Below are 26046 nucleotides of genomic sequence, written 5' to 3'. Positions count from 1 at the left end.
TGATTTTATTTATTGTGTAAAGCATTAAACATACACAGCCCAAAGTACCATTGAGAAAACAAAAACAGAAAACTTCACCTGATTGAAAAAATTCACGCAACCCGAGTGTCGTCCACCTTTTCAAGGGCCAGAGGAAGGATTCCTGTTCGTAACCAAGCAACTAAAGACCGTTGACTCCTTGACAAATGTGCCACAACGAAGAGAACAGAATAGAAAAGCTCTATATTGTCATTGTTTGTGAAAACAACAAAGGTGTGTTTAGCAGTCTTTTAGGAGTGTGTAGTAAAAAGATACATAAACACAAAGAGCAGCAAAAATATACACAGAAAATGTCTGTGAATATTCTCAGTCATCCAGGTCGTGGTTTATCCAAGTGGTAAAAACCAGGTCAACTGGACTTGGTTGAGTTTCTTGAAGACATTTCACATCTCATCCAAGAGGCTTCTTCGGTTCTAACTGAAAATATACATAACCACAGATTTGAGGAAGGTAAAATGGTGCAAAGACACGAATAGTGCACAGTACTCAGTGATGAGGAGGTGTTAGGCAGTATGATCTCATTCTATCTAATATTAGATGGATGGATAGATAGATGGGTGGGTGGATAGATAGATAGATGGATAGATAGATAGATAGATGGAAAGATAGATAGATAGATAGATAGATAGATAGATAGATATACAGATGGATGGCTAGATATATAGATAGGTAGATAGATAGATGAATGGATGGTTATATAAATATAGATAGATAGGATAGATAGATAGATACTTTATTGATCGTGAGGGAAGTGTAGTCATCCAGTATCACACAAAACAGTCAAACACAAGAGCATAAGAATAATAAAAGGAAGTCAGGCCACCAGAACTACTACAAAGCTGTCTCTGTAAAGAAGTATGTGCCAGTGGAGATATGGACAATACAAATATTTTAATAACAAGGTGACTGAAAGAGTGTTGAAGCCAAATAAACGTCTACCTGGTGTTTTATGTCTGTTGCAGATTGGTTCACTGATAATAGTTGAGAGCTGTGTTTTTTCCTCTCTCCTCTGGAAACAGCCAGGAGGGAGGGAGGAGTTTAAACAAAGGCCTAGTCCACATGAGAGAAAAAACATGGAGGCTGGTGCAGAGCAGCCCTGGTGTCCTGCTCCTCTGCCTCCCCACGCTCACACCTCTGCTAAATGAGAAAAAAACCCACCGACTGACTCTTCGCTGGGAGGCTTTCAAGGCGATGCTGTGCAGAGGGACTCGTGTGAACCACGTTGATTCTGCGGCTCATTTTTCGCTTCCCCTCTTGTCTCTGCCCCTGCCTGCACCGAACAAAGATAATCACTCAAGGAAACGCTTCGGCCAATCAGGCGCGGCCTTGCATCCCGCCTGCGAGGAGGGCGACCAGTCAGAGGGCGGCTTGCATCGCCGGGGCCTGGATCGCCTTTTGCCTGCAGAGCGGAGCCTTCCCCTCGGCTGAGAGGGCTGAGAGTGTCCTCCATGTTTTATAAGTGTTGACATAACAGTGTGTCAGGCAGCCATGCATCCACAGAGGTAAGCTCTGTCTCCTTTTTTCATAGATATATATCTCTCTCAGCTCTGTGATAACAAACATGGCTTCCTTCCTCGTTGTTGTGGTGACTGTTGGGGTTTCTCATGATGAATGTTCACACCTTGAAATCAGTTTAGTGGAAGAGGAGGAAGAGGAGGAAGAGGAGGAGGAGCTGGAGGCCTCACACCAGGCCTCTGTGCTCCACGGCTGCAGGAGAGGAGGAGGAGGGGAGGAAGAGGGGGGGGATTGGGTAACGACTCTCACCCTTGCTCTCTCTCTCTGTCTCAGGGTCACATGGGTGCCCCCCCCCCACCTCCCTCCCCCCAGACTGCCATGCTGCCACACAGGAGGCAGAGTGGACCATGGCAAATCCCTTTCACCCCATTTTTTATTTTATTTCTTAGAATTCAAAGGAGAGTTATATTAAAAAATGGCACCCACACCTCCTTTTAGGCTGTAGCAGCCTGGCAGAGAGAAAGAGAGACAGACAGACAGACAGACAGACAGACAGAGAGAGAGAGAGAGAGATGGGGGATGGGCAGTGGAGGAAGAGAAGAGGGACAGAAAGAGGGTGGGGGGGGAAGTGTATGTCCTTTGTAAGTGCATTGGCTCTGTGCTGTTTTCTTCTGTCAGACCAGGAAATAGACGCAGGGGTCAACAACTTGTCAGAGGACGCATGACTGAAACCTGTATTCTGTCTAACGTTTCTGTCTAACGTTTGATTTCACATACATGTAACATGAACAGCTTCTCCTGAAAACTGGAGAGAACTCACTCACTCCAGTCTGGTCGGAGGACGACCCACTTGAAACAAACCCTTTTGTCAACAGGCCTCGGGCCCAGGGTTTTACAGCGCAGGGTTTCGTCAGCTCCACGGCGTGTTGTGAAACCGCTTCCTCCACTCCCTGATCCTCACACAGTGGCCATTTTGTGTCTAGAGAGGTCTTCTCGGGAGAGAGGCTTCTCTCACGGATCCGAGGCAGAGCTGAGCAACAACCTCTCACCCTGTTGGCCTCGTTTTTCTAGGTTTTTACACTACATTTCTCACGATTTAACCTTTTAACAGAAATGTCATATACGTGCGATAGATACAAACTGATTATTTATAGCAAAATACACCAAAATAAGGCAAGTTTATTTATGGCACATTTCAAAGAGGCAGTTGGATCCTTGTTATATAAGAAAACATGAAAAAAAAACATTTAAAATGGTGGTTAAAATCCCTGTGTGGAAACTATCATTTGTTTCTTTCAAAATGAACATGTTATATAAAATGCCAGCACATGGAAGGACAGTACATTGTTTCACGTCATTAATCATCATTATAACAGTGTCGTCTGTGTAGAGAAGACAAAGGTTTTTTTTTTCCCTTCCTGTGGCTCGCTTCACTTTATCTACATGACTGCCAGAAAATGGTCACGTTACAATCTGTGTTTCATCTCAGCCCAGTTCACTCCCTTTTGTAAAAACCAAAACCAAAAGTGATCTTCTACTAAAGAGGCACGACTCCGCAGTGCCTAAATGAGCATGCCGTATAAATGTTGCGTTGACAGAGATGTCAGTGCGTAACGTTACAGGGTTGAGTACAAATCCACTGGGCCTCTCTCTCTGAGCCTGGCGTACGCAGCCTATAAACAGGACGGCAGCGTTTGAACAGCACGGCCATTGAGTTATGCATCGCAACCACAAATATCATCTCCATGAAGGCCGTTTTTCAAATCCCCCCCAGCTTTTACTGTCATAACCCAAGAAGGACCTGCTAAACCGGAGGAAAATAAACCGTCTAATGCAGTGAGAAATGTCTGCATTGCAGCAAAAAAGAAAAAAAAAGAAGCATTTTAGAAGGACGAGGGGAGCCTGCACACTGTGATCAGTGTGGCATAGCACAGCCGACCAATAATGTTCCACCCTGTTGGCCCTCCAGCCAATTGCAGCTGCAGTTGAGGTTGACAATCAGAGGGAGAGCAGCAGGGAGAGCAAGGGCCTTCTGGAAAATTCCACAGCCATCTTTGATTCACCCTTTTACAGCCTTATATAAAATCCAGGTCAAATCTATCTTTCATACAGGATATTCAGTGCGTACTGGCTCTATACTGTATCTGCTGATTTAACTGTTGGGGGGGTAAAATGATTATGTTAGTGTAGTTAAATTAAAAAAAACAGAAAATCATCTTCATTTTGATTAATTGTGTAAAAGCTAATAATTTGTATTTCTTTATTCGTCTGCATGTTGTTTTAGGTGTTTGTGAATGTATCTAACCATTTTACAGAACCTAATAATCTTTCAGAGGTTTTCTTTAGCAGGAGTCCTATTGTTTTTTGGTCCATTGCATTAATCCTAAGGGTTGTCTATGCCGGTTCTAGTGTAAATGTTTATATAAAATGCCGCTCTTGTATATTTACTCAGATATTTGTCTGTTTGATGTGTAAAAACCTGTTTTGCTCTTGTAGGTATGAGGGAATAGCTTTGCTGGGATCTGCGTGTGGCTCCACAATGTTGGTGTCTCTCGCCTCAGAATGAAATGTAATTATTCTATGACAGCTGTATTCACTGAGAAGGAGGGAAGCCAAGATTGAAGACATTAGAAAAAAAAGAGAGGGAGTGAGAGATGAGTGCTTCTCTCACGTTGCTGGATTTTCTCATGTCCGTGTTTCCACCATGAGGGTTTTTTGTTTTGTTTTGAGATGATCTTGTATCTGTATTTATTTTTATTTTTATGTGGGACTGTAATCTCCACACATCTCTCCCTGGTCCTCCTGCATGGATGTGCCAGTGCCTGAGTGCGAGCCTTGGAGTGGGGGATGGGGGCGAGGGGGGAGGGGAGCAAGCCGTGGCCTCCATTTTCTGTGACGAGAGAACCCTGCTCGTCTCTCTCTCACAGGAGTGGAATCCAAAGGCACTGACTCAGTGTTGTTTCCTTCTTATCCATCAGGTACCACTTGCAGCAGAGGGGGGAAATGGCTGTCATGTGTTTTCTTGAACCCGGGTCTCTCTGTGGAATATCCCAGAACCTGCTGAGGATTTATTTGCCTAAACTGTGATGGATCATAGCTCCTGATCTGAGAATGCCCTTTGGATCAGCTTACTTCTTTGACTCCTGCTCATCCTGTCTTCCTGGTAGCTGCGGCTGCAGTGTCTTGTCATTGGCATTGACTGTGTGTACAATATAAGCTGGTGCTTGTACGTCGTTCAGCAGCTCTGGTGCTGCCTGATGATGGCGAATCTTCCTTTTTTTCTCTCTCTCTCAGGGCTGTGGTACACGTAGCAGAACGACTTGGCTTAATGTTTTCTTATTTTCATGTGGGCCTGGTTTGTTCACTGAGTCCGGAACAGGAAGGCCCCGGAGGGGTTGTGTGTGTGTGTGTGTGTGCGTGTGTGAGACGGTTGGCAGGCTGAAACAAGATACCCATGTGCCATATTGTGAAAGAATCTGTGCTCAAGCCATGTCAGATAAAACAAGTTACAATGCACATTCCTCTTAGGTTCAGTTTGAGGCACTGTTTCTGATTTCCAGTTTTAAAGTCTGACAGAACAGGGGATTTATTTAGAAAAGCCTTGATGGTTGTGAGTTACAGTGTTGGCTTGGTACAGTGTTATTTTTGTTGGGCAGAAATAAGATCTTTAACCAGTGTTAAATCCTTTAGTGTTTAAATGAGATAGACTTCTGCTCTCATCTGTTAGCATTGGGTTTGCTGTATCTTATTCACTAAAGCCTTTATGATATGTATGTTAACCATCGTGTCCCTGTCAGTGAACTGACATTTGATCGGCTGTGTGTGGAACGCCTGTATAAGGGTGGAGGAGGGGACACGAAGAACATTCTTTTACTTTCAGAAGACGAGAGGAAAAGTTTTAAAAAAAAAGCTTATCCCTTCAAATGGGGTTGACCTTTGTGTCGTAGCCTGTAAACCCATCATCCTAGCTGGAACCCAGAGCTGCAGCCAAAGCTATGAACTGGTCAAGTGTGTGACCTGTCAGGGGTCCTTGGGAGGGGTGTCTTCTGCTCGGGGCTTGTGAATAAAAGCTACAATCTTTGGAACAAGGCCTTCTGTTGCTCGAACAAAGGAGGAGCCAAACACTCAAAGCCCTTCGTTTATGGCTGGACCCTTCTTTATTCTCTTTCTCTTTTCCCCCCACAGAGGAAATGAGACGAGAGCTGGACCTGGGAAATCAGGCTTTTGAAATGCCTGGTGTGTGTGTGTGTGTGTGTGTGTGTGTGTGTGTGTGTGTGTGTGTGTGTGTGTGTGTGTGTGTGTGTGTGTGTGTGTGTGTGTGTGTGTGTGTGTGTGTGTGTGTGTGTGTGTGTGTGTGTGTGTGTGTAATGGACAGAACTTAATGCTGAGCGTTTGGAATGTTTTACAATCTGTGGATTTATTAACATATGATGTCAATGTCAGGTTGTAAACACGTCAGTAAACGAGGCCCGTATGTGAGCTATAATCTGAGGAACGCCAAAGTCTATTACTGTTCTATTTTGATATATTCTAAATATAAAATGTGGCTCATGTGGTATAGATTGTCTACAGATGGATGATAGTGATATAAACATGACTTTAATCAGCAGCGCTTGTGATGAAGGTTCAGGCTTAACAACAGGCGACATTCGTTTGGAAGCCTATTAGATGAATCTGTTGTTATTTGACTCCCAAGAATGGGCCCAAATCCTCTGGGTGTGCAGCCTTGTAGCTACTGAAGGGACCTGAGAGGTGGCAGAAACATATGCTGTTATTCACCACGAGACGCTGCTCCCACAGTCGTATGGACCAATTCCCTCTGGCTTTCTCGTTAGCACAGATCACATATCAGTGTACTACTCGGACTGAAAATCTTACAGTTGCGATGTCTCCAGACGCAGCGAGATGCAGGGAAATGTCAGCTAAATGGCCCCATGTGTTGTTGTGAATATCAACTTGTGCTTAGCAGAGAAGAGCGTTGCCATGGTGATTGTTACCATCCTCTCTCTTGCAACATAAAGAACATATTCAGACTCGCTTGTTGCTGATAGTATGGAGGGGATGTGAACTTGGTGTCAGAGATGTGCTGAAATCCAGTGGAAAAACGGTAACAATGGAAACCTGCAGGGTCCCTGTTGACGGACCCACTGGGACCCTGGTGCATGAGGTGGCGCTCCACTTGTTTGCTCTTGTGCTGTTGTTGTGGTTTCTGGTTTCTGAACAGCGTTTCTGACTTTGTGTTTTCCTGTGCGGCGCTCTGCAGTCTGGCTGAGGAGGAGATAAAGACGGAGTCGGATGTGGTAGAGGGGATGGATGCGTCTCTGCGATCAAAAGGTAAGACTCAGAGGCCGAGCGGCTCACGTTAAGGGCCAAGACATCTGAGGTGACTTAGTTTCACTTAGAGGTTATTTAGCACAGTGTGATGCATTTTGTTGCTCTCTCAGGACTTCAAAGATAATTCATTATACCTTGCTGCCTGTTTGTGTCAAAAGTATCCACACAGGGTCTAGTTAGTTAAGCGGAAGCCCTCAGGCCATTCGTTTTCATCAAGTGTTAATGTAGTTGTGTAATTTTATTGTAGCATCTCAAATAATTACTCTGTAATTGCTGTTTAGATCAGCGTGGTTGCTTTCAAAATAAAATACTCGTAGCTCAACACATTATTATTATTATTGTTTGTTATTTAACTGATCAGCTGAAAACTAAATTGCCTCAAATTGCACTTCCTCCCTTGATTTTTCATCAAGCTCTATTTACATTAAATGATAATATTATGGTTTCAGTTTTCTCGATGTATTTTAGGAATAGCTAAATTAGCGTCCTAGCCCTCAAGACTTTAATTCATATTAAATATGTGTAACTTGTCGGACAGGATTGTGCTTGAGCCTTAAAGGCCTGTTTGTCTGGTGTAGTGTCATGACCCGATTGTGTCTCTGTGTCCAGTCCCTGATCCACCAGGGTTGGCAGAACGACCGGTGGTGCCACAGAAGAGGAAGGTGTCGAGTCCCACTCACTCCTCCAATGGACACTCTCCCTCAGACACCTCCCCCAGCCCTGTCAAGAAGAAGAAGAAGCCTGGGGCCATCGGCAGTAACAAAGACCAGGTAAGTGTCTTCAGTTTACTCATTTTCGAAATCTGGTGTGTTCTCATAGGCAGAGTCGAAACCCTAAGATAGAAGCCAAAACAATAATTAGAATGGCACTCAGTGGAAAGCAACGCCCAACAGTCCCCTTAAATTCAATCAAGCCTGAAGAGTTTCTGTTGACTTAATACGATAAATAGAAAGTCAGCTGAAACTCCAACGGAGCCAACGTTAGAACACAGCAGGGGATCCACTGCTGGATTCACCTCGAGCTACAGGGTGTGCTGATGACGCGTCCAACACGCGACAGTCACAAAAATGTAAAAACAAAACAAATGGATGGTAAAGCAGAGGTAGAGGACACAGAGGAACGTTTCAAAGTTTGTGGGGATAGTGTCGGCGCTAGTGTTGATTTGCTGTAAACCAAAACAAGTGATTTCCTCAGCAGAATTAATGATACCTCCTGCCTCTGCCTGCGGCGCCACCCCTTGCCTGAATCCTCCGGAGGAGTTGCTGCTGTTGTGAACACGTTTTGCATGTGTGAAAGACAAACTGCAGAGAAAGTCCAGATCCTAAATTGTTCCTTCCTCCGGAGGTCATGTCTGAAGACGGCTGTAGATATCAGATCCCTAAATATGCCTTTTTTTTTAACAAGATCCATTAATTATTTCCTGAGAAATCAGTGAAAATTTTTAAAATCGCCCTGTTTCACAATGTTTTAATAAAGTACTTAAAAGTTCCTGGATCTGCCCCCTGATTCGCACAAAGTCACATTGTTATACTGTGACATAACATATGCCATATTACCTGTGAGAACATGTCAGTTTTGATTATGACTATAGATTACAGCTGAAACTGAGAGTGGGTTTGTCTCGTACAAGTTGTTTAGGTTATAGCTGCGTCATGAGCCTGGTCAGCTCAAATATACTTTGAATACATTTTAGATTCTTGTGTTTTTGGTGACATTGATAACACACGGTCACTTATGTTCAGTTATTGTTCTGTGGAATTTGATGCAGATGATTTTATTATGTGTTTGCCAGATTAATGTGGTGCTGAGTGATTCCCTTGTGTCCTTAAGCCCCATGTTGACCTTGCATGATGTTAGAAGCTAATTCTATAAGTGACCGCTACATTTTACCACCACTACTACAGGTTGATTAACAGTTTACCAGTTTGATTTATCCAATAATATGCATGAATAACTAGTTAACAAAAGAACCTGTGGTGTCCTCACCTCATGCAAAGTGTTTGCTCTCAGGTAAAAGATGAGCCACATTTACATAGTGAAACCTGTTGTGTCAGTTTTGATTGACTCACAGTTGAAAATGTCACATGACCAGATTGTTTACAACAAAGCTGACACACCCCTGTGAAGTATCACTACAATGTCAAGTCATTCTAAACTTTGTCGTTTTACAATAATTAGATTATTCCTATGTTGAAATGTGCTGTATTTTGATTTAACCTTGTGAATAATTTAGACTTAAATGAAAATATGGGTCATGAAAAGTCAGTTTACCTGGGACACTGCAACACATCTGTATAAGCAACATTAGAAAATATACTGTCAACAAGAATTAATCAGTGAGAAATGGCAGAACATCACACCACTCATTGCATCCTTCTAATAGAATCTGTCGTCAGAAATAAAGGTGGACATAAAAGATACTTGCAGTGTCACTAAGGACTTTTCTTCTACTTGCTTTTCCAAATTTCGTTATTGTCAGAATAGTCAAAAATTTGTAATTGGTTTCATTATTCTCATGCTTTTGCTTAAAAACAAATTAAATTGTATTGAATGTACAGTTTTTGTGCTATAATTAACATTTCAGTGATATTGATCAGGGGTGTCACAGCTTTGTGTACTGTATTTGCTAAAAAAAAAAAAAGTCCTGTGTTGGGTTAATTAGCTATATTGTCCTCTATGCTGCTTACCCTGCTTATCCCAACCTACTGCTGCCTTGTTTCTGTTGCACTGCACCTTTTTGTGTTCCTGCGTGTTTTTTTGAAACCTGCCCCCCTGTTTCTCTTGCCTGCATTTCAGTCAGAGCTAAGACATGGTCCGTTTTACTATATGAAGCAGCCAGCACTCACCACAGATCCTGTTGATGTTGTACCGCAGGACGGCAGGAATGACTTCTACTGCTGGCTGTGCCACCGCGAGGGCCAGGTGCTCTGCTGTGAGCTCTGCCCCAGGGTGTACCACGCCAAGTGCCTCAAACTACCAGCCGAGCCCGATGGCGACTGGTTCTGTCCAGAGTGTGAGGTATCTTGCCGAAGACACGTGTATGTGTGCGGGTGTACGCAAGTGATTGTCGGACTCGAGGCACAATCTCGCTTGCTCGGTTGACGAAAGGGATGTCGGATCGTGTGTCGTGAGCGGCTTCAGCCAGGGACAATCTGAGGTTTATCAAAAAAACCTCTCTTGTTTCCTCTGAGACACACGGTCTGACACCCCTGCAAGTTTAACCGATAGCTCACACTGCGACATGTCAGAGGATTAAAGTTTTATCCGCTTCTTAACTTTTTTGAATTGGCACAATTTTGATCATCTAACATCTGTGCACGCTAAATCAAAAGACATGCAGATGAAGTAAACGTTACAAAAACCAAGCTGTAAAGTTGTTTGGATTTCTGTATTGGCTTGATGTTTTATTACCTTCTTTATATTTTCATCAATGTAATTCATAATTTTTGTTGCAGAAAATAACCGTTGCCGAATGCATTGAAACCCAGAGCAAGGCAATGACGATGCTGACATTAGACCAACTGTCCTACTTGCTCAAATTTGCACTCCAAAAGATTAAACAGCCAGGGGTAAGAATGCTACAATCTCTGTGAGGAAATGAGAAATCCAAATCATTGTTAAAGCCTGTTTCATTAATTCATTTTTTAAATATTTGTGTGGGCAGACTGAGCCTTTTCAGAAGCCTGTGTCTCTGGAACAACACCCAGATTACGCTGAGTATATCTTCCATGCCATGGACCTGTGTACTTTAGAGAAGGTACTATTGTTTATTTCATTTGCTTTGCACAAAAATGTCATGTGATTTATTTTCATTTAAGTTCCTCGTGTTTAATCAAATTTCCTTTATTTGTCCATAGAATGTAAAAAAGAAAATGTTCGGCTGCACTGAAGCCTTTCTTGCTGATATGAAATGGATCTTGCACAACTGCATCATCTATAATGGAGGTAGGCAACTTCGAGACATATCAACAACATATCAAAGTCTTAAAAAAGAAAACATCTAATCTGCTTGTGACTTTATTCCAGGTAATCATAAACTCACAGCAACTGCGAAAGTCATCGTCAAGATTTGTGAACATGAGGTAAAGAAGCATTTCTGACTCACTGATTGCAAAGCTTCCGACGTTTCTTCTCATTTAGAAATCAAACATATCTTTGTCTTTCCATTTGCATCTTAGATGAACGAGATCGAGGTGTGTCCAGAGTGTTACCTGTCTTCATGCCAAAAAAGGGAAAACTGGTTTTGTGAGCCATGTGTAGGTTTTTACATGATCTTAAATACTATATTTAAACAGTGTTTATACACGTTGGGATCGTAAATGTGTGAAACGCTGATTTATTCATTTGTCCCCAATAGAGTCAACCCCACCCCCTGGTCTGGGCCAAGCTAAAGGGGTTTCCTTTCTGGCCAGCAAAAGCACTTCGAGATAAGGACGGACAGGTAGACGCACGGTTCTTTGGTCAACATGACAGGTGAGATTTCCTTTTGAGCACCGTAGAAGAAATTTCCTTGTCGTCAAAACAAAAGTGAGCCAAGATTTGTCTCCAGGTGATCTAATGTGGTCAATGTTTCATGCAGGGCATGGGTCCCCATCAACAACTGCTACCTCATGTCCAAAGAGATCCCCTTCTCCGTGAAAAAGACGAAAAGCATTTTCAACAGTGCCATGCAGGAGATGGAGGTCTATGTGGAAAACATTCGCAAGAAATTCGGGGTCTTCAACTACGCGCCCTTCCGCACTCCCTTCACACCCAACAACCAGCTGCAGATGCTGTTGGACCCCTCCAACCCCAGTGCTGGGACAGTGAAGACGGAGAAAAATGAGAAACTTCGCTTAAACTTTGATACGACCGCATCTCCCAAGATGGTCCTCAGCAAGAGTTCCACACCCAGTGGAATGACTCGCAGGGTCTCCATGACGGACATGCCTCGGTCCCCCATGAGCACCAGCTCGTCTGTCCACACAGGGTCTGATGGGGAGCAGGACATGGAGAAGGCCGGCAGGAATCCTGGTTTCCACTACAGCACTGGAGAGGAATCAATGGACTGTTCAGGTAAATAACGTGTAGATATACGGAATGATAGCAATACATCAAATGGAAGTGTTGACAGAGCTTGTTTCCGTTGATTGTTTAGCTGCCCATTCTATAGACATACTTATGGTTCACTTTCATCGCTCTTATAGCATCGTCAGCTGCAGCAGAACATCCACTTCTCTCTCCCTGCTCAACAGTATATAGATACAATTAGAGACAAGGTTTTAGTGGCCAAAAGGGCATATTTCTCTCTGGAGTCACTAAGTGACGATAGGTCCAGCTTGTGTTCTGTTCTGCCATTCTCCAAAATCAGTCATCACAGGTGTAAAGTCTACATCACCTTAACTGTGTAGCCTTTAGTAGAAGGATGCATCACCTAAATCAAAGGTAACCAAGTTTTTTGTGTCTGTGTGTGTGTGATTACAGGGTCTCCGGTCTCAGGCAGGATGGGTCCTACAGGCAGTGTGACAGGCAGCCCAAAACCCTTTAACCCTGGACTAGTGCCCAAACAGGAAAGGACCTCGGGCACAGGCGGCATCCTAAATCTCAACCTGGGTCAGTACCACCATTGATGGTGTCATTATGAGGATGAGAGAATTTGCTCTGAAACTAAACGTTGACCTTTTCAGATCGAGTAAAGGCCGAAATGGATCTGAAGGAGTTAAGTGAAACTGTGCAGCAGCAGCAACAAAATCAGCAACAAGGATCGTCTGCCGCCCTCCCGACCCCAAAGAAACACATCAGGAGCCTGGACAAGACTATTGAAAGCTGCAAGGCTCAGCTCGGTAACTAGACAATCAACCTGTGCTGATTGTTGCACTGTTCAGCGTCCTGCACAGACCTGCACCCACAAAGCTCCTTAAAGGACCCGACCCATTACCCACTATTATCTCCAAGTCAAAACCGGATTTACCCAGACCTGTTAACATATGACAAGTGACCCGACCCATCACCTGGGATTGTGACTGTGCCACTCAGATCAAATGAGTTATGGCCTCCTCTTGTGTTGGTAAACTGTCAGCGACAACGTGCCGAGCTTGTGGCCATCAAAAGCTAAAATGTTGTGGGCTTTTTTCACAGGCAGCAAAGCCACTGAGAACAATCTTTGCGGGTCACAATGGGTCCTGTATTGGGTTGTACCTGGTGCTGGGTACCAGACCCAGTGTAGGACAAACTGCCATAACATCTAACAGTTATGTCAAGAGTATTTCCATTCGCAAGACGAATTTAAATGTTTTCCTAATTTTAGATTTCAGATTCGATAATTTTCTTTAATCAAAATTTTAAGTTGTGATGAATAATAAGGAATTTACTCAAATCATGGTGCAGCTGACACTGTGTGACTTCTGGTGACAGGGATTATAGTTATGAAACCGTATATGTTTGGCTGTTACCAAAGATATGTAAGTCTTTATTGTACTTCTAATATTCTACTCTGTCAAAAAGTGTTTTTTCTCTTTTTAAAATGACATAATGAAGAATGTATGTTTCTCATCCATGCAGGGATTGATGAGATTTCTGAAGATGTGTATAAAGGTGTGGATCACAGTGACTCTGAAGACTCTGAGAAGTCGGACTCAAGTGACAGCGAGTATCTCAGCGACGAGGAACACAAGCCAAAGATCTCAACCCAGGACGACAAGGACAAAGCAGAGAAAAAGAGGCCTAAGGCGAGCACGGACAGAGAGAATAAGGAGGGAGGAACAGGGCCAGGGGATAAAGTCACCATTGAATCCCTGCTTAAAGAGAAACAGGGGACCAATGGCCCAGATAGGGACCTCCAGGACAAGCCCAGAACGCCCCAGTCTCAGCCCCTCGCTGACCAGCCCAAAGCTCCAGAGGAGGGCAAAGGAGATTCTGCTACATCAGTAACGGAGCAAGACTCTGATTCTGAAAGAGAGCTGGTGATTGACCTGGGTGATGAACACGGAGGTCGGGACTCAAAGAGGGCGAGAAGAGAGCCAGGAGCTTCGGCTGCCAAGACTCCCAAAGAGTCTAATGCTGCCAAGTTGGAAGGTGAGGACTTGGAAATATTTTCTGTGGTGATCATCCATAATATCCTTATGTTTTAAATGCACGTATCCAATATAGAGACCATACAAGTCCATCAGTACTTCTCCAGAGCACCCCTTTATCTACCATAAAACTTTCTTCTATCTTGCCTTTCTCACAGTGGCCATTTTTGTTGTCGTGAGTGATTAATTCCCATAGATTCAAAGTATCAAAAACATTTTTAGGTCACAATGGCCAATCCCACCATCATTAGGCGTGAGGCAGGGTACACTCTGGACAGGTTACCAGTTCACCAAAGAGCTGACGTATAAAGCCATTCATGCTCACGTTCACACATACAGGCAATTTAGAGCTAAAGTGCAAAATATACAATAAAATAATCTGCTCTCAGACATGCACTGAACTCTGGATAATCCTCTGAATATATCCAGAGGGGCTATATGTGAGAATACAAACATCCGAGTCAGTTGCTCCGGACATTCACTGTGAGCAAGTGGGCGCATCGATGGTGGTACTAACATGCGACAGAGTTAAAACTTAAAAAAACTAAATATGCCAATACATACACATAGAAGACGCAGAGGAAGACTTGAGCTTGGAAAGACAACGAGATCAGAGAGCTTTTTGTGATAAGGGTCAAAGTTAATGTGCTGTAAACAAAAACATGTGATTTCCGCAGTGGAATTTAATCTGCTGCCTCCTGCGTGCTCTCCCCAGATATCACCTGACCCCTCCCCTGATCACTCCAGAGATTTTCTTGTTGTTGTGAACGTGTATGACCTGGAACATCTCCTACTGTGTTAACAACAGACAAAGTTGCATTTTCCAAAACACAATACACTCAAATTACTTCCTTCAATTTGTTTTTGGTAATCCTAAATAATAATAAATCAAAAAATCCTGTTCTTTGAGCACAAATTTAATCCAGTAGACTCATTAAAAATTGCTTCAAGTTTGTAATAACTTAACCCTCTTGTGCTGGAAGTGCTTTAATTAGAAATCCAGAGTGGCTCCCTCTTTAAACAACAATATATGTATATTTTTTCTGTCCAGGTAAACTTCCTTCATCTGCTACAGCAGCAGCACCATCACGGGACGCTGCCTCCAGCCTGAAAGATGCCTTGCAACCTTCCATCACCGCTGCCCTCAACCTCGTCTCCACTGCAGCATCCGGTCCGTCCAGTTCCACCACAGCTACCAGCGGACCAACCAGTGCTGCCTCTCCTGCCTCCACCTCGGTCTCCGCAGCATCCCCAGTACCTGCAGCGTTAAAGAAACAGCGCCCCCTACTGCCCAAAGAGACAGCTCAGGCCGTGCAGCGGGCAGTGGTCTGGAATCCCACCAAGTTTCCAGCGTCCTCTCAGAAGTTGCAAATGGAGAAGGTGCAGAAGCAGCAGCAGCAAGGAGAGCAGTCAGCAGTGCAAACACAGGCCCAGACGCCAGGTCAAACACGAAGCCCACAGCAGCTGCAGTCTCAACCGCAGAACTCCTCTTCCAGCACCCGCTATCAGACCAGACAGGCAGCCAAAGGTACATACGTCACTATAATCAATCCTCTGAGCAATCTTCTTAATATAATGGGATAAAATGTGTATTTAAAGATGCATCATTTCCCCCTTTATCCACTTTTATCTCCTCAAGTGCAACACAAAGACCCGCCTCAGAATACGTCCTCATCCACAGCTGCACAGGTCACATCCTCTAGCTCCTCTTCCTTCATGTCAGGAGACGTACAGATCCCCACAGTCTCTGCTGATGTGGCTGCAGATATAACCAAGTACACGAACAAGGTAAGCTAAGAGTTCTCACCCCAGTGATTAAAAGGACTCACAGTAATTTATCTTACAGGCTGTTGTAGGCATTATAATCTCAATGGCAACTAGTAAAAATAAATAAATCTAAGAAAAACGTGCCATGTCTCTAAACTTTGACTAATATATGTTTTTTTGGCTAATCTTTGCAGATTATGGACACAATAAAAGGGACAATGACTGAAATCTACAGCGACCTTTCCAAAAACACGTCAGGAAACACAATTGCAGAGGTAAATACTGGCACACACTGGGATTAATGTGCTATAATACTAATATTTAGCGGATTCTAATCTCTGTGTATTTTTGTCTCAGATACGACGGTTAAGAATAGAGATTGAAAAACTCCAGTGGTTGCATCAACAAGAGTTGTCAGAGATGAAACACAATCTAGGTAAGTTCCCGGCGTCACTACACCTTTTTAAGCGTTAACATCCCACTAAACCAGTCTGTAGTTGAACATCATGTGATTACATTTGTGTTTTTATTTTAAATTTTTTACATGTTATGAACGTAGAACTGACGATGGCGGAGATGAGGCAGAGTCTGGAGCAGGAAAGAGAACGGTTGGTGGCTGAGGTGAAGAAGCAGACGGAAGTGGAAAAGCAGCAGGCGGTGGACGAGACCAAAAAGAAACAGTGGTGCGCCAACTGCAGGAAGGAGGCCATCTTCTACTGCTGCTGGAACACCAGCTATTGTGACTACCCCTGTCAGCAAGCCCACTGGCCTGAGCACATGAAGTCCTGCACGCAGTCAGGTAATATAGAGTACACTGACAAAAAACTGTTATTGGCTGTAGGACATTTGGCAATGAGAGTCAATAAGAACTATCGTGTTAAGCTGGTTTCAGACGAGCACTGAACTGCAGTTTTTCCTGCCAGCTCTCTCGTAAAACCTCTGGGGAAGTGAGCCCATGTTGATGACGTTTCTAACACATGCCAGATGCAAAACTGAAAGAAAAGAACACAAAGGGGGTTGCGGATGAAAAGGAAGTGTTCATACATGTAGAAGATGTCACATTGATGATGAGAGTCCAGAGCTTTTTGGTGATGGAAGTTTTCTGGAAGCTGGTGAAAGAAGATGAGTTTAATGTAGACTTGATGCATCAAGGAGACCAGAAGGTGGAACAATATACAAAAGCTAACAGAGAAACATGAGCAATTGTCAAGATGTCTCCCCCAGCATCCCAGTATATCTTCCTCTACTTGCGTCACCCATTCCAACAGCACATGAAAGGCTAGAATTGCTGTCACTCTATGTTTCATGAGGTGTTCGCATCCTATTGGATAGTTAAGTCTAAATATGCATTCCTAAATCACATTGTGTCCACTTGGGAAATACGCAAGAGAGTTAGATATGAAAGGGACTAAGCGTAGACACTACAATGTACTGTTGGTTGGCCCTTTATCTATAAACTGACCTTGGGTATAGCTTGAAGAGAGAAGGGACTATGTGTGGAACGAAAACCGTCCCCACTCTCCCAAAGGTGTACAGAAGTTATACACACTATGACCATAATATATAGTGGCATATACTGTAATGTGTGAAGATGGTCAAAAAATCCATTAAGGGCTGACACTGGTGTTGATGTGCTAGAAACAAAAATACGCGATTTCCACAGCAAAATGTATACGTCTGTGATACAAGCACCTGTGTGTGGTCTGTGTTCTCATTTTCTGTTTTGCTTTCCCTTCCAGCCTCAGCTTCGCAACAGGACCCGGAGGCAGAGCCCAACTCGGAACCTTCCATCAAAGCATCAGGTCACTCTCCCGCCACACAGACCCTGCCCTTAGGAGCAGGATCCATATCAGACAAAAGCAACTCTCCGTCATTCATGGACAAGAGTAAGGACAGTGCTGCCGTTACTGTGACCTAACTGCGACGCTACAGAGACTCTGGAAGATTTTTCCATGGCCACTGAAGGGCTCGTGGCATCAAAAACATTTGCCGTAAAAAAAAATTGGTGCTTGAAGGCCTGTGTCTTTGTGACAAAAAGAAACTCTTAATTTTTTCATTCCCACACGTACATCTGCTTCGCCGATATTTTTTTGTTTGTCAATCAATCGCAGTTCCCACAAATCTGTGTTCAGGTGGATTCACCATGTGAAAGTAGACTGTCTGGAGAAATAAAATGTGAGTCTGTCTGTTTTCATACTGTCGTCTGTGTTACAACTCTGTTACCACTCTGTTTCCAGTCTGATTGTATCTCCACACAGATTATTTGCTACACTATCACATTCAATGCTGCTTTTAAGTACTTCCTGACGGTTTCATTGAGTTGATTTACTCTCCATATTCTAAGATACAAACAATTCAAAATAGCCAATCAACACTTGATGCTCATTTATAACGGTGCCATCTGAGGTATTTTGAGTAGTTTCATCATGACTGTTTTTAACCATGTCCTCTTCATGAATTTTTTTGGCTCATACCAGTTTTGTATTGTTGCTCCACATTGTAAAGGCCTCCATCAAAAAATATCTGTGATTTATTAAAAGAAAAAAGAACTAAAAAATGTAAACTGTACAAAGTTTTGTAAGAAGATAACTGAACAATATTTATAGTGTTATATGTTTTTATAGTATGTTAAATGAAATCACATTTCTATGTGTCTAAAAAAAGAAGTTATTTGAAAAATAAATTACTTCATATGAATGTCAGCACTGAGCAAAGTCTCTGTTTAACCAGTTATCCAAAGCTGATGTAAATCCTGGTCAGACTGTGTCTAAGAACTGGGAAGGTATGAATAGAAAATTGCATTTTTGGCTGGTTATTATTTCCTGTGAGCATGTATGTTTTGAGCTTGTGTCTCGTTCTTGTTTACATATTGTAAATACAATATATGGACTTGTGAAGCAAAAATAAAAATGCTCTGATCAGTGAGGTGCTTATCGATTATTGATTTGTCGTGAGAAGTCAAGCTTTCATCATGGGTATAGAAAATGATTCAGATTCAAATAAGATAATAAAATAAGTATATAACCACGGATCAACTTATGACATTTGATACTATGATCCAATTATACTTTATTAATCATAATGTATCATTCAATTTATTATTACTACTATTTATTATTATTATACATTCATGATTTAAAACAGGGATAAACCAGAAGTCCCACAAATAAGTTGTAAAAGCCAAGACGTCCAGGCTAAAAATACATTTAAAAACTAAAATATTATGGAGTATATACGGAAAAATAAATAAATTCCATTAAATAAAAGAAAGTAAAATAATAAAATGATCAACACATGCTGTGACCTCGGTGTTTTCCCTGCTGTGACCTCTCGCGAGACTTCGTGTCACCACGGCAGAGAAAATGGAAGGCTGCGCTAGCTAACTAGCTAGCTGAGATAATCTCTCCGCAACTGGGAAACTGTCGTTCACACACCGAAGGTATGGTTTCTGTTTTCACCTCGTGTCCGTGTAAATACGAGCAACGTTTTATTCGTCTTCAAGGAGCATTATTCTGTCAGCGTGTCGCCTTTGTTACCAGGTAGTGTAGCAGCTAGCTGTTAGCTGTTAGCTAAGCTAGCTGCAGAGAACAATGTCGGTCGCCCCCCGACACAAGCCTCCTGTTCTCCCTCTGCAGAAACACTCAGGGTTTGTGACAGTGTGAGAGAGAGGACGTTTCCTTTCCGACCTTCTACACTTGACTGTGTTCTCGTAGTGAAATGAACCAGGTCTGTGTTGTAGTTTCTGTTTCGAGTGTCAGTAACATGGAGGCGAGGAGCACCTACTTCTCATTTCTGCTGATTAGTGTCTGCAGGATTAATCCAATTACACCAGGTCGATTTCACTGGAAAACCAAACATAGCAGCTGTAGAGATGCAGTCGTTGGTTGATTGGTGATTTCATCAGATAATCATAAATCATAATCACCATAATATATTGTTTTATGATCATAATTTCTTGCATTTATGTTTACATTTCAATTTGAAGAGTGAGAGTATAAAGCAGCCGGAGTAAAATAGTTATTTCATATTGTACTAAAATGCAGAACTTCAGTAGATGTATCTTGTCCATTTTTTAAGGTAAACATACAAACAAGTAAATTAATGCACCTTTATTTATGTTTAGCGTTGGTTGAATTATCAATAGAAACACATCTAAAGATAAAACAAATTAACTTGAGTTGAACTGAATCTATTCCTAAAACAGTGCCCACTAAAACTAAACAAGTCATTTCAGTTTGGTATTTTATAAACTTTGTTATGGTTTGATGTGTAGAGGGTATTTGTACTTAAATCAGAGTTATGAGATTTTTAATGAAATCTTCAAATGTCCCCAAAAAAATTCTAAACAGAGACAGTCATCACCCACAACAGCCAATATTTAGAAATTGAGCTCAACAGCTATAATGTTAAGTCGTGTGTCTGGATTAATAAAGACCCATTATCTAATGTGTCTTCCTTAATGTATCTCTCCATCAAGTCCTCGTCTAGCAGACCAACAGTTAACGCTCCTTGTTTAGTAACAAACTATTTCCTCTGTGTTTTCACAGTCTTGGACATCAGCATGGACTCCATGAAAAATAACTGCTTCACAGATGATAGTAATACAGGTAAATCATGTTCTTTTAGTTCATGAATTACTTCACTGGCCAGTCATTGCTGATTAATATAAAATAGATGTAGGTTCTCACTAGAGGTGGGGAAGTTTCTCCATTATTAGATGCAATTTCCGCTACGAGCATTTATTTCTGCTTCAGGATCAGGACAGACGCACATGAAAGGTCCGGTCATCTTTTACCATGTCAGAGTCTCCTGTCTGACTGTCCTCCCTCCACTCTCCTGCTGACCTGCACTCACTTTACACTTTAACAATAAACACTGACACTAATCAGAAGTTAGAAGGACCTGAACATTACTGATGTTTAATTTGTGTTTGTTAATTCGCTTTTGATTTTATGAGGTACTTATTTAAACACGTGTGCACTGTAGCTACACACAACATGAGACGTGCATAGTCAGGACATCAGGGTTAAAGTGAATGATCCGGATTCATGGTCCGACATCATTGATTTAATAACTAAATACATGTGGTTATCAATTTTTGTGAGCGACAGACACGGGCAAACACTCAGACACACACACATACACACAGGCTGCTGACAAGAGAGAGGTACTTTCCCGCAGATTATCACAGTTTTTTTTAACTTCATTGTTGCAGAAGAAGTGACACCCCGCTTATCCAGGAACACAAATATTAATTTAGCGGGTTTTTATAAAGATCAGCTCTAAGTGTGAGTCGTAGCCTTCTAATTCGGAATCGAACCGTGAGGTGCTTAGAGATTCCCACCCCTAGTTCTCACTATGTTCCTGATGTGTGTTTCTCTTTTTCTATAGAGGAACAGCTGAGCCAGACAGAAGAAGAAGAGTCGAGTGTTCGGCCAACCCTCTCGCAGGTCACAAAGTCCTGGGGCTTCAGACGGACAACCATTGCCAGAAGAGAGTTCATGGAAGAAGTTGGAGACCTCACACACAGCCCTCCACCTGTACGCAGGGGCAGGGCTCGTCGAACCTATCAGACACCCCCGGCTGCTACAGAGGCCTGCACCCCTCGGAAAGCTGCATCTACATCTAGGAGTGTTATAGATGAACTCGAATGGTCTTCTCCTTCCTCACCTGCTTCAGAAGAGAGCAAGCCTCCCTCGGAAGCCTCTGCAGGAGGGAGTCTCGACCCCAGCTTGTGGCAGGACTTTGGGTCTGCTTTCCACACTGCTTTCTCGCTGCTAGGCGGGAATGACGGCTTGTCAATGGACATGTCAGATGCACTTGCAGCCCCTGACATTTTGGAAGCTACTGATGCCATTAAGGCTCTTTCTCCACAGGGTATAGAAACTGAAGTGCCTGATAATATGGAATCTGCTGATGAAATGGAAATTTCGCAGCCGGTTGCTTCCGACTGTGTGTCAGAAGGAACAAGTGATGTGGTGTTGATCTCTAGTCAAGAGGACAGTGATGACATGACTCTGATACAGATTAAAGAGCAGCTGGCATCCAAAGGCAGTCAGGGAGACACAAGAGGTAGAGGGGGGAAAGGTGGAAGAGGAAAGGCCAGAGGAAGGGGTAGAGGCAGAGGAAGAGGTAGGGGAAAAGGGAGAGGAAGAGGCAGAGGGAGGGGCAGGGCAGTGGAGCTTCACTCAATCATTGCAGATGAAGTGGACAATGACGAAGATGTGATGTTTGTAAGTGCAGCTGAGCCGCAGCAGCAGTTGCAAGAGGAGGAACACGATCCACACATCCCTACTGAAATGGCGATATCACCTGCTCACTCTGCTATGACTCTGAGTCCTGCGCATCGATCAAACTCAGACTGCATAATCATAGACACTGACTTAGACCAGGTTACTGATGTAACTCCTGGCCAGTATGATGATGCACCAGAGGAGGGGAAAGATGATACAAACATAGCAGAGTATTCAAGCATATCGGACAGTGAAGGTTATGACTCGAATGCTCTGTACTGCATCTGCCGTCAAAAACACAACAAAAGGTACATACCTGTTTTTGGTAACAAGATCTTTTAGGCGGAGCTGCACTTTCAGAGGTTTGCATACCAGAACCATCTGTTAGTCTCACTTCCTCATCACTTCTATTTGTTCATTGGCTCCTCTAGGTTCATGATCTGCTGTGACAGTTGCCAGGAATGGTTCCATGGCGACTGCGTTGGTGTCAGTGAGACACAAGGTAGTAAGATGGAGAAGAAAGGGCAAGAGTATATCTGCCCCCCCTGCACAACCAAAAGGCAACTTCAGTCTGAGCCTTATCCTCAGCCAGAGCCCGAGCTTAGCTTTCCTGAGTGTTTGACACTGAGTCCTTCTGGAGAAGAAGGGGAGGAGCAGCAAATCCTCAAGGTTAACATTTTATTTTAATTGCAAGTGATCTACAGATTGCTCATTGCGCTTAGTCACAAGAATTAAGTTTTAAAATATCTGTTCAACTTGTTCAGCAGCAGTAGTTTGTTTAGTAGTATAGTTGTGCTGTCAAACAATGTGTTGCATGAAGGAATTATGTTCTCTTGGTTTAAAATGAGAATCTGTTTTCAGGACGCTGTCGTGTTTGAGGATGAGCAGGTGGAGGAGGAGGTCCCTATGATCCGGCTAGAGCCTGAACCTGAAGCTGAGCCTGAGCCTGAGCCTGAACCTGAGCCTGAGCCTGAACCTGAACCTGAAGCTGAGATGGAGACAGACAGCTCTCTTCCCCTGTGCATAGGACCCGGGTGCTTCAAACAAGCCCTACAGGACTCTGTTTACTGTGGCACTGACTGCATCCTTCAGCATGCTGCCTTCACTATGAAGACACTATCAGGCCCTAAGGTGCCCAAGTCCAGAGGACGGCCACAAAGAAAGGTTGCCACTGCCAGACCAGCTGCAACGGTAAGGAATTTAACCACCGAGACATTGAGACAGATGTTTGATGTGTATAGGGAATAGGGATGTGGTTTCATTACGTAACCGTTTCATAACGGTTAGAATTATAAAAGAATTACGATATCTAACTGGTGTCCTTCCTCTTGCTACTTACGTAATTTGTGTGTGCACCGTGCGGAGAAATCTCCCGCAAGTCACGTTTTGAAGAAATCCTTGTTTACTTTCGGGTTCAGACCAGCTCCTCCAGCTTTTCCTTCTGTAATATCGCTAATCGTGAAAACCGTGAAACCATGATATTTCCTCTGACATAATCACGGCACCAAAATTTCACATTGTTACATATTTTCTTGTTGGGTCTTTTCCATATGCTGTGTTTAATTGAAACTACAGTGTAACACAAACCTTTAGGTGTCTTTATTCTTGACCTCCGTAAATATTTTCTTCACAGGGTCAGAGGTCTGTTAGGACGTCTAAGAGGTTAGCAGGAAAAGCTGAGGAAAAAGTTGAAGAGGAGGAGATGAAGGAGGAGGATGAAGGAAATGGGGAGGCTGCATATCCCATATCCTGTGACCCCGTTCTCACAGAAGTTCAGGCCACTTCAATACCATCACCTAAGTTGTACACAGCGTGTATGTACCATTCACTACTCGTACACATTCAAATCATACAGCAGTTCAAACACTGTGCACAAATCGTCTCTATGGGCATTATAGATTTTCCTCCCTCTTTGAATTAATGCAGTATGTTACACAATCATACATAAGCACGCATACACATACCCTCTCTCTCTGGGATGGCTGACAAGTAGCAGGGGTCAGAAGTGGGTAAGTATGTTCACTTTTGTAGTATTTGAATCGAAATGTCCAAAGTGTTTTGCTGAAACAGTCTTCAGTCAGGATTCAACAAAACACACTCACTTACACGCGTCTCGTAACTGGAAATTGCTAAATGAGCAACATACCGAATACACTAGTGTGTATGGTAGTGCTGGGTAGGCAGGATGTTTTACCACGTTTAGTATCCATGTATTCAAACACCATTGCCATGTTCAGTTTGCCCGAGGTCTTTTGCAAGCTCACTGAAAACACAACATGACAACCACACTCAGAAGGATGATGGGGAACACTTAACACAATGAGCCCTTTGGTAAGAGTCTCTTATTCTGGAAACATGATTCGTTCGATGAACTCAGCTGCACTGAAGAGTTTGAATAATACTTCAGTGACCTGAGAATCAAGGTTGAGGTTCCGCTTTTCACCATAACAAGCAGTGCAAATGGTCAATTCAGAGTCAACTGGAAGAGGATCACACAACATTTCACATAATTTCAACAATGGAAACACCTTGATTTTTGCATTTTTGTCTTCAAGAAGCTTCAAGAATCAACTTTAAAATCCGATTCTCCATAACATTTGAACTCTTCAACTTCCTTTACATGCCACTGTGGAAAGATGATTTTAAAAAGAAAAGCTACACTAATCATAGAATATGCTGATGACGATTTGACGTGATGTGAAAAGTCAGTCAAATGTAGAAAAATAAATGATGCCTACAGTTTTCATCATCAAGCGGAGACATCAAACCCTTCACAACTCTTTAGTACCAGTGAATACACTGGTTTGACATCGCTATACCCAAACCTTATGGTTTGTTGAGGCCTCCTGTATCTTGTAGTTTTGATGGCAGTTGCATAAAACATGCCGAAAGTTAATTGAACTTTTAATTGCACCTAATACAGGAAATGCACTTCATTGCTTACACATACACATTTTACAACCTTCCTTGTCCCCATTTCGTGTTCAGACAACCTACCAGGTCTGAGTTACCTGGTAAACTTGGTTTTACACCAAGTCTCTTGATGTTGCAACTAACAGTGTCGTAATCATCAACACTCAACACACAGACACACACTTTTGGACTAGTCGGTACAGACACACAAATACCAGATTGGTTAGCATCTCGATGGACTAGGGACTGGGCGTCTGGTAACTGGAGCAGGAGTGGACTTCTTGCTGGTACAGAGAGAACTTGAGGATTCACCCGTGCAGGTGCTAGAAAGACGTTCCACCCGGACTCCACCCAACAGCCAGAAGGAGAATTGTGGGCTCGTTTCCATGAAGATGTGATTGGAAGTTTTAGCGGGCCTCCGTCAGTGAAATCCTCCATTCCTCTGAGCCTCTGCGAAAAAGGAAGAAACTGTTGCTGCTCACCATACATACACACAAAGTCTAGAAAGGAAGGAATTATGAGACTTTCTTTTTAGTAACACAAGGTTTAGTGTTTAAGGAAATCTGTTTGATCTAACTTTTTATGGATCAAACAGAATGAATACACCCACGCTCCTGACATTTTGAACCCCTATCACCCTTCACTTGCTTACACACACACTCACATGTGCCTCCTCATATTCAGACGAACACAATCAGAAGCGAACATGTTATTTTACAATAAGATTATCAATAATAGTTAAAAAACTGAATGTTTGTGGTTTCTGTAGATTTTTTTCTTTTTTTTTAACTAGTGTAGAATTGCAGATTTTAACAACAGAACAACTCCACCTTACTTTCACTAAAAGTGCATAAAGCATGAAGGTAAATACAACACACTAGATTGGCATTTTTACATTTTTAGGTTTTCTTGCAGATTTATATAAGCAGAATACAATGGTTCACACTTCTGGATTACTAAAAGGTCTAAAAAAAAAATAATCAAAAACCTAGAATGGCCCTTAGTAAACCATATACCTCTTCCTAGGCCAAACAATCTTGCACACAAATGTACAGTTTTTGCAGTAGAAATATAAAAGAAGAAAGACTGCTCCGATCTAAATTATTTATTTGTCCTAAAACGGTTAAAGAAAATGGTGAAAAAAAATCCTTGATCTGCTCCTCAATCCGTACCCACACTAAAATGTTATAGGTTCTTCCCAGGCCCTCCACCAAGTTTGGTGAATATAGGTTTATTTAGTTTTGTGTATTACA

General features: G+C 42.7%; 2 protein-coding genes across 7 annotated transcripts in view; both read left to right on the top strand.

Annotated features, from left to right (window-relative positions):
- Positions 1-959: 959 nt before the first annotated feature.
- On the top strand, positions 960-18572 carry LOC117764142 (protein kinase C-binding protein 1-like). Of its 6 annotated transcripts, none has more exons than XM_034589695.1 (20): positions 960-1541; positions 6758-6828; positions 7438-7598; positions 9703-9846; positions 10284-10397; positions 10493-10585; positions 10686-10773; positions 10855-10910; positions 11007-11084; positions 11186-11301; positions 11408-11883; positions 12292-12420; positions 12495-12650; positions 13369-13881; positions 14932-15408; positions 15520-15668; positions 15842-15922; positions 16005-16083; positions 16207-16446; positions 17387-18572. In XM_034589695.1, exons 1-20 carry the CDS (start codon positions 1528-1530, stop codon positions 17563-17565), a joined length of 3414 nt encoding a protein of 1137 aa, XP_034445586.1. In that variant the 5' UTR covers positions 960-1527; the 3' UTR covers positions 17566-18572. The 6 variants fall into 6 exon arrangements, with proteins under 6 accessions (XP_034445586.1, XP_034445581.1, XP_034445584.1 ...); XM_034589690.1 differs by having other exon boundaries at positions 9625-9846; XM_034589693.1 differs by lacking the exon at positions 960-1541 and adding an exon at positions 3261-3584 and having other exon boundaries at positions 9625-9846; positions 17387-18349.
- A 413-nt stretch (positions 18573-18985) lies between these two features.
- si:ch73-181d5.4 overlaps positions 18986-26046 on the top strand; it is a 29262-nt gene continuing 22201 nt past the window's right edge. The window contains exons 1-6 of the mRNA XM_034591207.1: positions 18986-19086; positions 20195-20254; positions 21039-22188; positions 22312-22549; positions 22742-23071; positions 23514-23694. Coding sequence (XP_034447098.1) covers positions 20209-20254; positions 21039-22188; positions 22312-22549; positions 22742-23071; positions 23514-23694 — 1945 coding nt within the window. The 5' untranslated portion in view covers positions 18986-19086; positions 20195-20208. The remainder of the gene's footprint in view (positions 19087-20194; positions 20255-21038; positions 22189-22311; positions 22550-22741; positions 23072-23513; positions 23695-26046) is intronic.

The sequence above is a fragment of the Hippoglossus hippoglossus genome, chromosome 7, assembly GCF_009819705.1.
Source record: "Hippoglossus hippoglossus isolate fHipHip1 chromosome 7, fHipHip1.pri, whole genome shotgun sequence".
Lineage (NCBI taxonomy): Eukaryota > Metazoa > Chordata > Actinopteri > Pleuronectiformes > Pleuronectidae > Hippoglossus > Hippoglossus hippoglossus.
The sequence above is the reverse complement of the archived record's forward strand: the minus strand, read 5'-3'. Positions and strand labels throughout refer to the sequence as shown.

Excerpts from the sequence above, each read along its gene's own strand:
- LOC117764142 (XM_034589690.1), top strand. Across the intron at positions 12,421-12,494 it reads CATCCTAAATCTCAACCTGG|ATCGAGTAAAGGCCGAAATG; the intron begins GTCAGTACCACC and ends TGACCTTTTCAG. Across the intron at positions 16,084-16,206 it reads AGAGATGAAACACAATCTAG|AACTGACGATGGCGGAGATG; the intron begins GTAAGTTCCCGG and ends TTATGAACGTAG.